The sequence below is a fragment of the Antechinus flavipes genome, chromosome 3 (assembly GCF_016432865.1).
Source record: "Antechinus flavipes isolate AdamAnt ecotype Samford, QLD, Australia chromosome 3, AdamAnt_v2, whole genome shotgun sequence".
In the NCBI taxonomy this organism is placed as follows: domain Eukaryota; kingdom Metazoa; phylum Chordata; class Mammalia; order Dasyuromorphia; family Dasyuridae; genus Antechinus; species Antechinus flavipes.
Window position 1 is genome coordinate 381,567,391 of NC_067400.1, and position 19,290 is coordinate 381,586,680.

Genomic DNA, 19,290 nt, shown 5'->3' on the forward strand with positions numbered 1-19,290 from the left:
TATTATTAAGAAATTAAAGTAAGAGAATTGTTATATAGATCTATGATCCTTTCCACTTAGGATTCTGTCCCTTTCAATGACATGCAAAAATGTGCTAAGGTATCCTCTCTGATATCAAATTAAAGTATTTAATTTCCTGCTGTATAGAGAAGGAGTCATGGTGTCATGGTAAGACCTTTACTTGGTCAAAATATCTGGATTCTCTAGTCCTCTGGATGTGGTATAGTCAAAAGAACAAAGAACTTGGAGTCACAATTCTCAGATTTGGTTTCAAGACTTGATTCTATTCCTTCTTCTTGTATAATCTTGGGTAAGTGATATTAACTTTCTGATTTAAAGTTTCTTCAACTGAAAAGTAAAGGCTTGAATAGGAATTTAGATGTATTGCAGAGAATTATGATTACAATGTTTTTTTATTTAGCACACACATTTATCAATTTGTTCTATTCTTTAATTTGGATAAACCATTTTCCTCACATCAATAGTTTATGTGATAAAAATTATCTTCATTTTTCATATGAGATACCAGAGGTTCAGAGAGGTGAAATATGAAGTCTCAAGGACATGATTAAACATTTTCTAGATCCTTTTATTAGGTCATAACTGACATCTCATAGACCTTTGTCCTAATCGAAGAGTTTGGATAATTTCCCCCTTAGTATTTTATTAATATTTGCAAACATTTAACTGCTCTCCTGAAATTTTAGCATTTTATCTCTTTGTTCTTAGGATTTTTGTAACCTAAATACTTCAGAGTTGTGTACCCAATTGATTATTTTACTCTGGATTTTGCAATTTTCAATTTTTATTAAAAAATGACACATGTAATTTCATTTCCAAATCTCCATGGTACAGGAAAACATAGCAGGAAGTTACAATTATTAATTGTGAAATGAATGGATGATTTTTTAAAAAAAGAATAAGGAAAGTAAAACAGATATTGGATTATAATTCAGTCAATTCAATTTATGTGAAATGCAAATTCCTATCAATTTACAATTCTCAATCTGAAATCTCTTCTGGGAAAGAAGTCCTCTATTCATACAGAGAGGTGACAGTAATGCTCAATCTCTGTCTGTTTGTCTGTCTGTCTCTGTCTCTCCTTTCCCTTATCTTCTTTTCTTCTCTCTTAATCCATCATTTTTATTCCTCCTGTCTCCTTTTTCTATTTCTCTGATGACACTATGTCTTTCTATCTGTATATTTTTCTTCTGCTTCTAAATCTACTCCTTCCAATGCTTTCTCAGATCTTCAGTAATACCACACATCTTAAGAATCTCTCCATGCAATGTCTCAAAAAAACTTACAGAAGTCTCTTTGTGTGCAATCTCTTCCATCCTAGATGAGGAGTAAACCTTCCAGAGCATTTCTTTGGCTTAAAATGCCACTGTTGGCTCTTCTATGGATCTTTTCTCACTATTGATTTCCACTATTTCTCAAACTCAGCCATAACTAACACTGTCTTTTTCATATTCCTCCTACATATGTTCACACAGAGCCATAGAAATCATCAGTTAATTGGGATCAGAAAAAGGAGAGCAGAAAAGTTCAAACATTGATTTTAAGTAATCCTAATGCTGCTTTCAATTTCCATTTGGAGACGTTTCTATTTATCATAACCTTTTCTATCCTATCTTTAAGGCAGTGCTTCTTTCCCAAGAGAATATTTTAACTTCTCCTTTGATAAAACATGAAAAGAATTATTGAAAATAAATTTTAAGTGATATTCTGAGAGAATAAAATCATGATCTTGTGTTTCTAGAATTGATGAAAAAGAAATGTCAGAGATGGTTAGAAATGACTATAACCAAGATCTTTTCTCAGAGCTCACATGTTACAAATAATTATGTATGTGTTTAATTATTTGTTGCATTGTTTTTTTTTTTGAATTTGAATACTTTATAGATTTGTTAGCAAAATGAATCTCTTGAAGCCTTAGTTTTTCTAATCTATAAAAATGAACATAATAGTAACATTTACCACATGGGATTGCTGTAATCATATGAAACAATATATATAAAGTGATTTGCAAACCTTAAAGTGATATTTAAGTGTCAATAATAATAAATAATTAGATAATAAGTAGATATAGCTAAATCATAAATAGATAATAATAGATATTATTTTTAAATTACCATTATCAACCAGCTCCAGAATTGGTCTTCAGTAAAACTGTGGAGCAAATAAAATTTTTTTCCCAGAAGTCATTCATCCCTCTACACCCATCTCCTTTTCTATACCTAGGGTCTTCATGTACTCTTCAAGCTACCCAGCTTCCATCCCAAACTACTCCCCACATTCTGCTGCATTTCTTACTACTTTTTGGTAGGGCTAAAACCAAACCAAAACAAAAAAAATTAATTTTATAAAAGTTATAATGACTAATAATGGGAAACTACTGTCTGAATGACATTTTAATTTTACTGTGCTGTCTCTACCACAAACCACACTAACCTGAAAGGCAGGATGATATAATGGTAAGAGTTCTAGCTTTAGGTAATTCAATAGGTGGAACAATGGGCCTGAAATCAGGAAGGCCTGAATTCAAATCAAGCCTCTAATACTTACTAAGGGGTAGCTTACTAAGATGACTTCCTAGGTATGTGAATCTGTGCAAATCACTTAGCCTCTGTTTATCTCAGTTTCCACAGCTGTAAAAAAATCAATAATAACAACCCACTTCTCAGGATTGTCTTATTGTAAGGATCGAATAAGATAATATTTTTGAAGAACTTAAAACAATGCTGGATGCATAACAGGCATTTAATAAATGCTTATTTTCTTCCTTCAAAGACAAGTTTTTATGATTAAAGAGCTATTAATATGTATATATCCTTTGGTCTATTTGTTGCATTGTTAATAAATTGTCCACAATAAAATGATGTGTATTTAAGACTAAAAGATATGGGAGGTTGGTAGTGAAATAAGCAAAAAATAATGGGAAAAGATTTCCCTAGTGTATTTAATAAATATTAATAAACAGGGTTGATGCCTTGGAACTTATCAATTAATAAGAGAGATGTTTCAATTTGAGAGAAAATATCAAAATTCTTATCTTTATTGCCTTAGAACATTTCAAGAAAATGAATGACTAGAAGGTAAAAGGAAACACAATTATATAGGTTACATATAGAGAACATTAGCTGTCATCCCCTGCTGCAACTTTAGATATGTATGTTATTTCCTGAAAAAATAGTATAAAATTTTTGAGTCCAGGAACTATTTTGTTTTTCTGTTAGTATTTCCAAATACCTAGTAAAATGGTCAGCACATAGCAAGTATTTTAAAAATGTTTGTCAATTAATGCAATGATTTTCCTTTTTTTTTTTTTTTAGGAAAAGAGTAGATTATATAAATGGAGAGACAGAATGAGAGTTTTGTGGCAACATTCATCCTCACAGGGATTCCCCATGCACCTGAACTGGGGACAACCCTATTTGGGATCTTCCTAGTGATTTATGCACTCACTTTGATGGGAAATCTTCTCATTTTGCTAGTGATCAAGGTGGACTCTCATCTCTGCACTCCCATGTACCATTTCCTAGCCAATCTCTCCTTCATTGACATGTGGTTCTCCACTACCACTGTGCCCAAGACACTCATGGGTCTCCTCTCTCCAGAAGGTGGGGCCATTTCTTTTTATGGCTGTGTAGCCCAGCTCTATTTCTTTTATGGCCTGGCAAGCACTGAGTGTTTTCTTTACACAGTCATGTCCTATGATCGTTACCTGGCTATCACTTATCCCCTACGCTATGCTACCATGATGAGTAAAAAAACATGCGCCCTTCTAACTGGAGGCACATGGCTCAGTGGTGCTATCCATTCAGCGGCTCAGACTACTCTGACTTTCCGCCTGCCCTACTGTGGCCTTAACCAGATTGAACATTACCTTTGTGATGCACCCCCCATTCTCAAATTAGCCTGTGCAGATACTTCAATCAATGAGATGGTGATCTTTGTTAACATTGGAGTGGTGGCCTCTGGATGTTGCTTCCTGATTTTCCTTTCCTATGTTTCTATTGCCCGTGCCATCCTGAAGATCCGTACAACAGATGGTAGACAAAAAGCCTTCCAGACTTGTGCTTCCCACTGCATTGTGGTCCTCTGTTTCTTTGTGCCCGCTCTCATTATTTATTTAAGACCAGGCTCAAAACATGTTATGGATAGGATTGTGGCCATTTTCCAAACAATGATCACACCCATGCTGAATCCCCTGGTATACACCCTAAGGAACAAAGAGGTAAAGATGGCTTTGCTTAGGTTTAAAGATCGAGGGAATTTTATGTAGTTAAATTATGTAGTCATTATGACTTACCTCGTCAGTAACCTAGAAAAATGTCCTCAGTTTATTTTAATTATATAAAGTTGACTTTCCATGACTATACCTTCTTTGTGTCATAAGACAGTAGAAATAGTGCTAATCTCAAAGGCTAAACCATAAAATTGCTGTTTGATTTTTGGATTTTATCTATATGAACTTCACTTTCTTCATCAGTAAAATATGTATGGAGATTCGAAACATTCTAACATTCTTGCTCCAACTTCAAGATTCTGTGATAAATTCAGGAATCTTAAAAGCCAAAGATTTATATAACCTGGGTAGTAAAAGCCAAGGCCTGTCCTAGGCAAACATTACAAAGTAGGTAAAGTTTATATATAATATCTTTTCCCCTTCTATTTTTGTCTCCTGGGTCCCCATGCTTTAATGTTCTTTCTACAATATGCAAGTTTATACTTCTCTGGCTGGCAGAAGCCAAGAATCTGAAAACCTGAATTACTGACATGCATCCAGACTAATGTTGAAGAGTTAGGGAGAACACAATTTGCTACCAATCAAGTGAAACTTTATTTTAAATTGGAAACAATTCCATTACTTGGAGATAAATAATCATTTCTAAATAGGAGAACTCAAAAAATCTAGTTGAAACCAACAGAAAAAAAAATCAGACCACTTGACAAACATATTTTTCTATTATGATAAAAATGGAAAATATTCTTTTTGCTTAGCTTTAAAGTACTATTTCCCACCCTGAGACTGCTCTTAGCCTATTTTCAATGCTGAAAAATTTCCCATGCATATATCCTGTAAATAAAAACTATTAAAAAAATGAAAAAATATTGCTCTTCAAAAAGAAGAATTTGATTAAGACAACTCTGAAATACCACTACACACCTGTCAGATTGGCTAGAATGACAGGGAAAGATAATGCAGAATGTTGGAGGGGATGTAAGAAAACAGGGATACTGATACGTTGTTGGTGGAATTGTGAATACATCCAGCCATTCTGGAGAGCAATTTGGAATTATGCTCAAAAAGTTATCAAACTGCATACCCTTTGATCCAGCAGTGTTACTGTTGGGCTTATACCCCAAAGAGATCTTAAAGAAGGGATAGGGACCTGTGTGTGCAAGAACGTTTGTGGCAGCCCCTTTTTATAGTGGCCAGAAACTGGAAACTGAGTGGATGCCCATCAATTGGAGAATGTTGGGTTAATTGTGGTATATGAATGTTATGGAATATTATTGTTCTGTAAGAAATGACCAACAGGATGATTTCAGAAAGGCCTGGAAATACTTACATGAATTGATGCTAAGTGAAATGAGCAGGACCAGGAGATCATTATATACTTTTACAACAATACTATATGATGATCAATTCTGATGGACCTGGCCATCCTCAGGAATGAGATGAACCAAATCAATTCCAATGGAGCAGTAATGAACTGAACCAGCTACACCCAGCAAAAAGAACTCTGGGAGATAACTAAGAACCATTACATAGAATTCCCAATCCGTATATTTTTGTCCACCTGCATTTTTTATTTCCTTCCCAGGCTAATCGTACACTGTTTCAGAGTCCGATTCTTTTTGTACAGCAAAATAACTGTTTGGACATGTATACTTATTTTGAATTTAATTTATACTTTAACATATTTAACATGTATTGGTCAACCTGCCATCTAGGGGAGAAGTTAGGGGGAGGAGGGGAAAAATTGGAACAAAAGGTTTGGCAATTGTCAATGCTGTAAAATTACCCATGCATATAACTTGTAAATAAAAAGCTATTTAAAATTTTTTTAAAAATTTTTAAAAATCATTTAAAAAAAGAAAAATTTGATACATTTTTGCTACAAAAGGATATTGTAAGGTTCAAATGAACAAATGTATATAAAATACTTTGCAAACCTAAGCCCTATTGAAAGGTCCATTACTATTATTATCAATGATAATAATTACTTTTATTATCAACTTATAGTCATTAGAATTCTAGTCTGGTGATAATTTCATTCTACTGCATTCCTGTTGAGTTCAAGTAATATTTACAGAGCTATACAGGGATGTACTGATAAACAAAGCTCTAGGGAGGTGGAGGAAATGTGTGCCTTTGCACTTCTAAGTTTAGTCTACCTTATTAACACTTTTTAAGTTCAGAAAATATATACAACAATAAATCAAGTCCTGATTTATAGCAATTGTCATTTCTAAGGTATAAATATTTTAAAATTTTACAATTGGCTCATGATCTACTTAACAGCTGGCAGACTTCTATGCACCAGCTGATACAAAACGTGAGCAGAAAATTTAACTTGCAGATATAACAAATAATAGAATTTCAGGGAAGTTAAATAAGTAAAATAATGAAGAAGAGATTCAATAATGAAATTCATTCTCTCATCTTTATAAGTGGATGTTTGAAAAAGGAGATTGAAATGAAAAATAAAAGAAAAAACAGAGAAAGATCATCAAGTGATTAAAAAAAATACCTGAGTGTCTAAATAATGGGGGAAATTGAAATAATTATAAAAAGGGAAAGAAGAAAAAATAAATTAATATGCCATGGATTACATTCTAAGACTCCATATAAATGAATCAATTAATTTTGTAGGAGGGATAAGTGATACTTTAGACAAAAATGTGGGTATTTAATAGAGAGGAGCTGGAAATTCACACCATCCAAATCCACAGGTGAATAGTGAACAATTGAACAGATATGGTGTAAGAAGGGTATTTTATACCATTTTTTCTTACTATAATATGTAAACATATATCACTTCTGGATGCTTAATTAACAATGAGAATTTAATAAATAGGAACTCATGAACAATAGTACTAGATATCATCTCTTATACTTCTATTACTTCATGAGGAACAGTAGATACTGCCCTCTGAGGATTCAATCTGGCAGAATCAGGAGAAGTTGGCAATTGGTTCCAGACCTTGTGTTACACTGGCCTTCAGAGTGAAGTGTGACCCTGATGAAAGTGGATAAGGGGTGAGATTGTATATCTTGTGGCACAGAGTGACTTCTACCTTGATGTCACTGTTTCTATTAAAAATTGCTTCTCCTTGAATTAATATTTTTATGCTTAAAGCACAATAGGTAATTGTGAAGATGGGCAAAGAACTACAAATGCACAAACATAGAAATAGAGGAGAGATGTATAGTTAAGAAGTTCTATCTTAGGGACAGAGAAAATAGAGGGTACAAATATGATATAAAACATAAAATTTATATTATAATTATATTATATATTATATAATTATATTATAATAAATAAAATTTATATTATAATTATATTATATGTTATATAATTATATTATAATAAATAAAATTTATAAGAAAGTAAAAGAGAAAAATGAAGGCAAAAGAGAGAAAAATCTTTTGGAAAAAGGTACAACAAAATATTATTTAAAATAAAAAGATTGGAAGGGAAGTTAGGGGAAAAACAAACATTTAACCACATGTTCATATGGGGAGAGAAAAATTAAGAGTTAAAAAGAGAGGCAATAGAAACAAAATCAAGAAAAAAAGAAATTAAAATTTAAATAAATTCAGGGAACTTGGATTAGAATAATCAGAAGAATTGGGATGGAGAGAGAGACACACACTATGGATATACTAGCAAATGAATAAGTGAAAGAAAATTCAAGTCTAATAATTCTAATTTTAAATATTAATATATTAAACTATTCAATAGTTACACTATCATGACTATTGATATTAACAAATAAATTTTCTCCTATAGATCATTCTTCATCTCCTGCTTTCTGATTTTTTATTCCTATTCCCTTCTAACATTCCTCAATTTTTTCTACTCTTTATTTCATATCATCCAGATGCTTTATGTCAGTTGTCTCCTCCTTTTCATCTCTTCACATGCTGAGGTGACATTTTTTCTTGACAAAATCCCTACCATGTTCAAGTGATCCCATCACATCTTGTCTTTTCCAGCAGATTGCCCACCCTCTCAATTATCTTCAATGTCTCTCTATCTACTTCCTTACTGGAAACAAATATGGTTCATGTCTCCCTATTGTGAAAAGACCCTCACTTGATCCATTCATTCCTATCAACTATTAGTACAAATATTTTCCCCTTTATGTCTAAACTTCTTGGGAAGGCCTCCTGCAATATGTGCTTTCACATCCTCTTCTCATTCTAAACTTACAGTCTGAATTCCAACTTCATTATTCATTCTCTCTAAAGTTATTAAAGATTTCTTCATTGCCAAATCCCACGACTGTTTCTCAAACCTCATCTTTCTTGATCCTTCTCCAGTCTTTCCTCATGTTAATCAATCTATTATACTTTTGAGAGATTTTGGGGACACTACTTGCTTTTGGTTATTCTATATGAGCTCTTCTCAGTTTTAACCTTTAGCTCAGTAAAGTTCCAGGTCATATCTGTCAGTGATGGATGTTTCTGCCTTGGACCCTCTTTTCTTTTCTCTCTGTACGAGGGTCAGCAAACCCATTACCTGAAAGCCAAATTCAGTATGTCATATGGTTTTTGTGTGAGCCCCAAGCTTTAAACATATTTTATGTAAAACTTTTTACCTCTTGAACTGTACAAAAAACAGGTCATGATCAGTATGTGGTGCTTAGCCCCAGAGTTTGATAATCCTTGAATGAATCTTTTCACCTGGTAGATCTCATCATCTCTCATAGATTCAATTATTATCTCTCTTAAAATTTTTAAATCCATTTATCCACATTTTACCAAACTCCAGACCTAGATTTCTAATTGTCTACTGGACATTTCCAATTGGATTCCTGGAGCAGTGTTAAATTTGATATTTCCAAAACTGAACTCTTCCCCCAAAACCTTTCCACTTCCTCACTTCCTAGTCACTCAAGGTTTACAAACTGGTTGTCATCTTTGATTCTTCATTCTCTACCCATTGATATCCAATCTGTTGCAACAGAGTGTCAATTTTTTCTTTCTACCACTTCTCACATAGACTTCCTTTTTCTGCCCTTGTATTAGCACCTGAACTCTGGTTCCTTATCTCCTCATCTAGACTAAGCTACTTGCAACTCTAGGAATCCAAGTGAAGAATGGTTTGTTTGCAACAAGTATCTCCTCTTTCCAGCTACCAAAGTGATTTTTTTCTGATGCGCAATTCCAACTATGTCCTGAAAACCACAATCCCCACACTCAATTCAATAAAATCTAGTAGCTCTAAATTATCTCCAGGATCAAACTAAAAACTCTTTAGTATTCAAAGCCCTTCATAACTTAGGTTTCCTCATTTTTATGGCCTTTTTTATATCTTATATACTTATTTTTTTTCTTGATCTATTGATACTTGTCTCCTTTTTGTTTCTCAAATAAGAAACCCCATCTATCAAATAAAGAAATTTATACTTATTGTTCTCTATGTATGGAATATTTTTTCTTCTAATCTTTGCCTTATGGATTTCCTGCCCCAAGTAAAATCCTACTTGCTACAAGAATCCTTTCCTAATCTCTCTTAATTCTAGTGCTTCTTTTCTGTTGATTATTTCCTATTATTTACAATAGTTTGTACAACCTTGTTCATTTGTTCATATCTTCTCTCCTCCAATAGATTGCAAGCTTCTTACAAGCAGGGATGGTCTTTTGATTTTCCTTGTGTCTTTAGCACATGGAGTCATTACTATAAATCAGATGGATTTACAAATGAATTTAAAAATTAATGAACATTTTCCTCATCAAATTCTGCTAAAGAATCAAGAAAGAAAATAATCTGTTCAGCTCCTTTTTGAAATGAATATAACCTTAAGAACTAAATTAAGAAAGAGTAAAAGAAACAAAACCATATTTCAATATAAATAATCAATAAGCATTTATTAAGTTCTTAGGTACTTTCTAAGCCACTAAGTATTTAAAGAAAGTATAAGAAACCATTTCCTCTCTGAAAGAGCTAACAGTTTATCATGGAAGCAAATATATATAAATGATACAACATTTTCAAGTATTCTAGCAAAAAGATTGGAGCAATCTAGTCAAATCAATATCCATCACAACTAAGTTAGATTTGCTCATATAAGGATGGTTTAACATTAGGAAAACATTAAGGACACAAGGAAAGGAAAACAACCAACATTATCAATCATATTAAAAAGGAAAAAAAACTTCAAACAGTCTGATTAAATCTATAGATATTGAAAAAAAATCCTTTAACCCAAACAGCTCACTGATATAAAAAGCTCACAAAAGTATGGAAAACCCTAAAACCTTTAAAATAAATCTAAAAATGGCACATTTTAGCATTCTATGTGCACATATTGTATATACACTATATAACATCATCTATATAATTATATGTATATATACATGTGTAAATATAGATGTAAATATCAATACAGAATAAAGAGCATATAACAGAGTGTTTCCATTTGTGTGTATGTAATAAAACACATCTCCTTTTTGTCTCTCTCTCTCTCTTTTTTTTTTTTTATGAAGACATACTTCAAACTTTCTAACACATGCAGGAAAACACTTAGGTGGTACAGTGGATAGAGCACCTAACTTGGAGTCAGGAAGACTTAAATTCATATCCAGTCCCAGACATTGTGACTCTGGGCAAATTAACTTCACCTCTGTTTACCTCAGTTTCCGCATCTGTAAAATGGGGATAATATTAGCACACCTACCTTGTCAGATTATTGTGAAGATCAAATGAGATAATTTCACAGCACTTAGCACAATGCCTAGCACATAGAAAAAACTGCTTATATGTTTACTATTAGTTATCATTATTATTACTATTATTTTCTTTCCTCATTACATTGTAGGCTTCAAGAAGACAGGAATTATTTTTCTTTTATATTTGTATTCCTAGTCCTTAATCCAGTGCTTGACGCATGATAAACACTTAAAAGATGTTGATTGATTAATTGAAATATTATGGATTTATCTAAGCAATTTATTCATGTAGAAGTTCTATCCAATATCACCTGATTAATAAATAACAGACAAACATCTTCAATTCAAGTTTTCTCTTACTTCAAGCTCAGTACTTAATACCAGCTGCTTTTCTGATCCTACTCTTCTTTACTCTTTGGTAAATGACTTAACCTCACCAATCCTATAAATAGAGATGCAAATAAAATAATTGAGAGGAAATTAATTTAGAAGTAAAAGTGACATGTAAATGAAAAGGATGACCATTTGTTAGTTATTTGTTTTATGATAATTAGCTCTTGGGGGAGCCAAGATGGCAAAAAAGGCAAGTATTCACTTGAATTACACCATTATATCACATTAAGTATCACACTAAGTATGTACTTAGCTAGAGAATCATTATCTCATCAATCATACTTGTACCAGGCCTGAAATTTGAAAGAGTGTACTTGCATCTAAGACTTGTATTCAGGCTGATCCCAGGCCTATCAGAGAGCTAGCCCAGATATTATACATACTGAGTCTTAAGTATACTTTCTCAGAGTTCTGGCCCTCTACATGATTCATTCCTTTTTTGGAACTTCATTATCAGATTTTCATTAGACAAGGATTGGGAGTAATTCTGCTATATCTTGATGATCTTGAAAAAAAATGTAAAAGAGGGGAAGAGGAATTCAGTAAGAGGGAAGAAAAAGGGACAAAAAGATTAGGGAAATTTGTCTAATCCAAGTGCACGAGTAGCTGAAAATATATATTTGTGTAGGTACACAAGCCAGGTGGAGAAGGAAAGAATGTGGAAAATGGCTGACACTTGAATCTCACTCTCCTCTAAACTTGACTATACACTGACACAGTTAGAAATAAAATGAATTTCACTCAACAGGTAAATAGGAATAAAACTCCCTATTTGATGAAAACTGCTGGAAAAACTGGAAAAACAATATAGCATCAACTAGACAAAAACTGATATCTCACACCATATACCAACATAAGATCAAAATGGGTACATGCTTTAAACATAAAGGATGATACCCTAAGGAAATTAGTAGAGCAAGGGATAGTCTACCTATCAGGATGTATGGGAAAGGGAAGAATTTCTGATCATAAAAGAGAGAGAGCATTACAAAGTGCAAAATAGATAAATTGATTATATGATATTGAAAAGTTTTTGTACAAACAAAACCAATGCAACCCAGATTAGAAGAAAGCCAGAAAGTGGGAAAACAATCTTTATATAGCAAGTGTCTTTATTATTTATAAGAATTCAAGCTGTTCTCCAATTAATAAATATTTAAAGGATATGAATAGGAAGTTTGCAGATGAAGAAATTAAAACTATTTATAGGTATATGAGAAAGTACTCTAAATCACTTTTCATAAGAGTAATACAAATCAAAGGAACTCTGAGATTCCAGCTAACACCTATCAGACCAGTTATAACTAAAAAGGAAAATGTTAAATGTTGAAGAGGATGTGGTAAAACTGGGAAACAAATGAACTGTTGGTGGAGTTATAAACTGATCCAATCATTGTAGAAAGCAATTTGGAACTATGCTCAAAGGGCAGCCTAACTGTGCTTACCCTTGGATCCAGCAGTACCACTCCTAAGTCTGCATTCCAAAGATATCATAAAAAAGGGAAAAGGACCTAAATGTACAAATATATTTATAGCAACCCTTTTTGTGGTGGCAAATTATTAGAAACTGAAGGGATGACTATCAATTGAGGAATGGTAGAACAAACAATAGAATATGAATGTTATGGAATACTATTCTGTAATAAATAATTCACAGATATATTTCAGAAAAACTTGGAAAGACTTACAAACTGATGCAATGTGAAATGAGAAAAACATTGTACAGAGTATCAGCAACATTATGTATGTGTGCATATACATATGTGTGTGTATACATATATATATAGATATGATCAAAACATACTATTGTTTTCTTTACTAACTTTATTCTTTTTGTGTTTTTTCTTTTGATCAGTTTCTTCTTTCATAATTGTGACTACTATGACAATATGTTTTATATGATAATATGATAACACACACACACACACACACACACACACACACACACACTCATTGCCTGCCATTTTAGGAAGAAAGAATGAAAGAAAAATTTGGAATTCAAAATCTTGTAAAAATGAATAATAAAAATTGTCTTGACATGTAATTGGGAAAACATCCTATTAAAAACATAGTCAATGGGGGTAGAGGAGAAAAATCTCTCTTCTTCAGTTGCATTTTCCAAAATGTTCAAGGGAAAACTGGGAGGTGGGAATGATCTTTAAGAATAAGAAGCTTGATATTTTACAAAGATGAATACAAATTGTTGAGCACAGTCCCAAAAGAAAGAACTTATAGAAATACATGGAAATTATATAGCACTAAATTTAGATTTGTAAGGAGAAAAAAGAAACTTATTAATAATTAGACAGCTAAAAATAGTGGAATGGATTGCCTTGAGAAGAAATTCTTCCACCCTGGAGAACTTAGAGAAAAGATTGAATGTAGAGATTTTGCATCTTGTTCAAATTTTGACTAGTTTAGATAATATCTATTGTTCTTTTTCACTCTTTGATTTTGTGCCTGAGTTCAATGATTAGTAGCAACAATGTGTCTATCATATTGGTAACTGTGTTAATAGTGGTATTTCTGGTAGATGGAAGAATTCAGTTTCTGTATGGGTCATGATCATGGTCACCCCTACTCCAAGGAAGCTGCATATACTGAAACTTTTCTATGCTCAAGAGATGAGACTAGAAAGGTTTCATTTCTAGAAAGAAACTAGAAAGGTTCACAAACATGAAATAACAGTAAGAATAAAGAACTTTGCTTCCTGTTGTCTGGAGCTGGCACCTCTTCTGGCTGTAACTAAAAATTGTTTCTACTGAAAAAAAAAAAGAGGAATCATTAAAAAGACTAAGAATCCAATACTTTATGTTTATCCTTTTATGGAAAATATTGCAAATATATTTATCAAGAAAAGACTTCCTATATCATTTAAGCATAACTGCAGAAAGAATTATTTATAAAAGCTTATTTTTCTTAATGGATCATTCATGATATAAATAAAATATATGTGTGTGGGTCATCAATAATCCAATATAGTTTAAACGTGTAAACACTTAAATCTTAGTTGTTTTGCCTCTTGTTTTCCTAGCACCAGGAGAATTCAAAGCAATCCCATCCCATGTGGGATGAAAGCAATTTAGATTCATATATTTTAGGTGTGTGTGGGGTGAGACTGCTTTCATTATTATTCATTTGGAGTTTGGTCTTAGAAGGACTCTTCATTAGAAAGAAGCACCTTCTCTCTTTCAATATTTTTCTAGGTTTTGAAATGAACTTCCTGATCCAGAGTTTACAACTAGCAGGTCAGTAGCAAAAAACTGGGAAAACTCTCATTTAACCTAACCCTAACCCTAAATTTTTATTTATTTTGTTAAATTTCCTCTTACTACTTTTTATTTGTTAGTATTAAAATATTTTAAAATTCAATTTTAGTTTCATATTGTTTCCCTTTCACATTCCACTCTCTCATCCATGAAGAAGGCAAGAAAAATAGATTCTACTACAAACATGTATAGTCATACAAAAAAAACCTTCTGCATTCATGATGTTAAAAACAGATATTTCTAGCTATTGTCACCAATTTACATTGGATAGCACTTAACCTCTTTCAATTTCAGTTCTTAAATTTGCTTAATCAGATGAAGCTAGATGGGCTAAAAGGCTCAAAATTCTATTTCAACTCTCATTGTCTAGGAACTGATCTAGATATCTTTTGAACCACTGATATTTCCAATTAATATAATTTCTTAAGAAAACGACTTTCAGAAAATTAAGCATACCCATTGTATAAAGTTTGATTTATTTTATTATTTTGATTTGATTTGATTCTAATTTGAGGAGGTTATATCCAGCATATCACAGAGTATATGTAAAGATTTAACTTCAAAGACTTAACCTATTTTTTCCATAAATTTATGGATGTTGTTCTATCTCTTCTTAGCTATCACACCTCCCTGGATAATTTTTTAGTCTCTCCTTGGAAACCAGATTCAACAATACTTAATGAACTCTAGTTTTATACATGCCTTTTAGCTCCAATATATTAATCTTTACTTACAGCAAATCAGACTCAGAGCACAGAATCCCAAGGAGAGGTATCATGTAGCTTTCCACAAAGACAAGATATTGGTTTCTGTTTGTTTACTTTCTGAATCATATCAACTAATATATTCAGGCACTCAAGATTATAATAATTTTTTATTTAATACACATTTATAACATTTGTTCAATTCTTTAATGTGTATAAGCTATTTTTTCTCATACAAATAGTGTCCATATTATAATTGTTATTATCTTTATTTTTTATGAGACCCTGAATAAGAAATGCTGAAGTCAGAAAACTCAGGTACATGGTACAAAATTTTCTAGATCCCTTTTCTATGTCACAACTGATGTCTCAGAAGCCTTTGTCTTACTTATAAAAAGAGTTTAGAATGTTTCCTCTTTAATATTCTATCTATATTTGCAGACATTCATCTCTCTCATGAATTTTTTCAGCATTTCAGTGTCACATATAAAATTAAATATTGTGCCTCATACTTTGCAATTTCAGATATTTTATCAATTATACATATACATATGTACATCAATTACATATATATAGATATTTTATCAATTATATTTGTGCATATATACATATACATATATATATAATTTTTTTTGATCCAAGACTCCATGAGATGAGAAAACATAACAGAAGTTTGCAATTGCTAATTGTGCATAGAATTCACAATATTATAGAAGAATTTGATGAAAAGATCAGGAGAATAAAAGAAACTAATGAATTGGTGACTCAGTTAAATCTTTGTAAAATGCAAATTCCTAGTAATTTACAACCCATAATATGAAGCTTTTTTTTTGGGGGGGGGGGAAGTCCTCTCTTCATATAGAAGGGTGACAATAGTGCTCTTTCTTCTTCTTCCTCCCTTCTCTTTCCAACTAGTTCTCTGGTACATCATTGTCAATGTATTTCCCTTCTTCTTCCAAATTCCTCCCAATGCTTTTGCATGTCTTCAGTAATACCACACAGTGGTATCTTAAGAATCTTAAGAATCTCCCCACACAGTGTCTGAAAAATCTGTAGAAATCTTTTTGTGCCCCATCTTTCCCAGTGAGGGGCATACATTCCAAATCTTTTCTTTGGCTCTAGTCAGAAAAGTTTGTATTTATTTCTACATTTTGTATTCTATCTTTATGGCACAGCTTCTTTCTCAAGAGAAGTATTTTGACTTATCTTTTGAAGAAAAATGAAAAGAATTCTTGACAAGAAAGTTTGATTAGTATTCTGGAAGGAGTGAAGTATTCCAGAACTGATGAAAAATCAAATGTATCAGAGATGGTAGAAATGACTGTGGCTATAATCCTTCTCAGATGTTATACATTGTAAATAATTATTAATTTATTTGTTTTATTATTTGTTGCCTTGTTAATAAATTGCATAAAATAAATTGATGCTGGGGGCAGCTAGGTGGTGCAGTGGATAGAGCACTAACCCTGAAATCAGGAGGATCTGAGCTCAAATTTGACCTCAGACACTTACTTCCTGGCTATGTGACTCTGGGCAAGTCACTTAACACTAATTGCCTCAGCCAAAAAAAAAAAAAAAAACCCAAAAAAACCCCCAAAAATTGATGCTTATTTTAGTTTAGAAAATTAGGAAACAATACTGAGATGAGCAAAAAGTAATGGAAAAATATTTCTCTTGTATATTTAATAAATAACATTATTCAACTGGGGTAGTGGTCTAGAATTAATTAAGTACTGACAGTTGTTCCAATGTTAGTTGAGACAATATTTAAAAAAAAACAAACCTTCATTGACTTAGAACCTAACAGGAGAGTAAATAAGGAAAATGTATGTGTAGAAGGTGAAAGAAGTGGTGATCATATAGAACAATAACTCTTATCCCCTGCTACAATTTCAGATGTAGGTTTTTTTTTCTTCAAGATAGTGTAAAATTCTTAAGTCCAGTAAGAATTTTCTAAAAATTTTCTCTTTTTATTTCCAATGCTTAATACAATGATTAATATCAATTTAAAATGCTTTTCAATTAATTGAATGATTTTTCCTTCTTTAGGAAAAGATTCTGTTATCTAAATGGAAATGCAGAATGAGAGCTTTGTGGCAACATTCATCCTCACAGGGATTCCCCATACACCAGACCTGGGGACCACTCTCTTTGCAATCTTCTTAGTGATTTATGCTTTCACTTTGATGGGGAACCTCCTCATTTTACTGCTCATCAAGGTGGACTCCCACCTCTGCACTCCTATGTACTATTTCCTGGCCAACCTCTCTTTCATCGACATGTGGTTCTCTACTGTCACTGTGCCCAAGATACTTATGGGTCTCCTCTCCCCAGATGGTGGAGTCATCTCATTTCATAGCTGTGTAGCCCAGCTCTATTTCTTTCATGGTCTGGGAAGTACTGAGTGTTTTCTCTACACAGTCATGTCCTATGACCGCTACTTGGCCATCACTTATCCCCTGCGCTATGCTACCATGATGAATGGGAAAACCTGTGCCCTTCTAGCTGGAAGCACATGGCTCAGTGGTGCTATCCATTCAGCAGCCCAGACTGCCTTGACCTTCCGTCTTCCCTACTGTGGTCCCAATCAGATAGAGCATTATGTTTGTGATGCACCACCCATTCTCAAATTAGCCTGTGCAGACACTTCAGTCAATGAGATGGTGATCTTTGTTAACATTGGTGTAGTAGCTTCTGGATGTTGCTTCATGATTTTTCTTTCCTATGTTTTCATTGTTCGTGCTATCCTGAGGATCCACACAGCAGATGGCAGACACAAAGCCTTTCAAACTTGTGTTTCCCATTGCATTGTGGTCCTTTGTTTCTTTGTTCCTGGACTCATCATCTATCTAAGACCAGGCTCAAAACATGTTATGGATAATATTATAACCATTTTCCAAACAATGATCACACCCATGCTGAATCCCTTGGTATACACATTAAGGAACAAGGAAGTAAAGATGGCTTTGATGAGGTTGAAAGATAGAAGAAATTTTTTATAGTCTATAACTGCTGGGGACAGGTTCCCATAGTTTCCCTCCCCTCCCCATACAAATTGACATGTCATAATTGTACCTTCTTTGGGTCACAGGGAAGTAGAAATAGCATTAATCTCAAAGTCTAAGCCACTAAATCATTGCTTGATCTTGGATTTTTACCTCTATGTACCTCACTTTATTTTTTAGCAAAATATGTGTGGAAGATGTGAATGGGAGAGTTGCTAAGGTTCTTCTAGCACCAACTTCAAGATTCTATGATAAAATATTGAAATTTACATATTCTGGATAGCAAAAGCCAATGCCTGACCTAAGCAAATATTAAAAAGTAGGTAGAGTTTGTAGGTAATATCCTTTTGCCTTCCATTTTTGTACCCTCCACCCCCTTTTTCCCTATGTCTTAATGTTCTTTCTACCCTATCCAAATTTATATTTCTGTCTGGAAAAAGACAAGTATTTGAAAAACTGAAGTCTTGATATGCATCTAGACTGGGAAGAGTCAGGGAGAACTCAATGTGCCATCTATCAAGAGGAATTTTATTTTGAATTGGGAACAATTTCTTAATCCAGGGATGGGAAATCATTTCTCTACAATAAAAATCTAATTGAGGCCAATGGAGATTAAAAAAAAAAAATCAGACCAGTTTACAAACATTTTTCTATTATGATAACAAAAATATAAAATAATTCTTTTTGTTCATTGTTAAAGCACAATTTGCCACCCTAATGTTGCTCTTATCCTGTCTTCAGCTTTCTCATAATGGAAATACAATAGCACTCCTAAAAGGAGGATGCTATTCTCTAAGAGCATAATGCGATTAGATGAGATTTTAAGTATAACATGCCAGTGTAGAGCTTATAACTTTTTTATATAAAATAAATCCCTTTGACAGTTTGGGGAAGTCACAGGTCCCTTAAAATAATGCTTTTAAATGCCAAAAATATATATATATATAGAATTGCAAAGGAAACCATTTTATTGAAATGCAGGGAAGAAAAAATGTTCAACAATATAT

The 19,290-nt window shown here is 32.8% G+C and overlaps 2 protein-coding genes across 2 annotated transcripts; both read left to right on the plus strand.

Annotated features, from left to right (window-relative positions):
- The first annotated feature begins 3,355 nt into the window (after positions 1 to 3,355).
- On the plus strand, positions 3,356 to 4,288 carry LOC127557258 (olfactory receptor 10G4-like). The gene has a single exon (XM_051990640.1). The coding sequence runs from the start codon at positions 3,356 to 3,358 to the stop codon at positions 4,286 to 4,288; it is 933 nt and encodes a 310-aa protein (XP_051846600.1).
- A 13,059-nt stretch (positions 4,289 to 17,347) lies between these two features.
- Positions 17,348 to 18,280, plus strand: LOC127557259 (olfactory receptor 10G9-like). Its single transcript, XM_051990641.1, has one exon. The coding sequence runs from the start codon at positions 17,348 to 17,350 to the stop codon at positions 18,278 to 18,280; it is 933 nt and encodes a 310-aa protein (XP_051846601.1).
- The last annotated feature ends 1,010 nt before the right edge of the window (positions 18,281 to 19,290 follow it).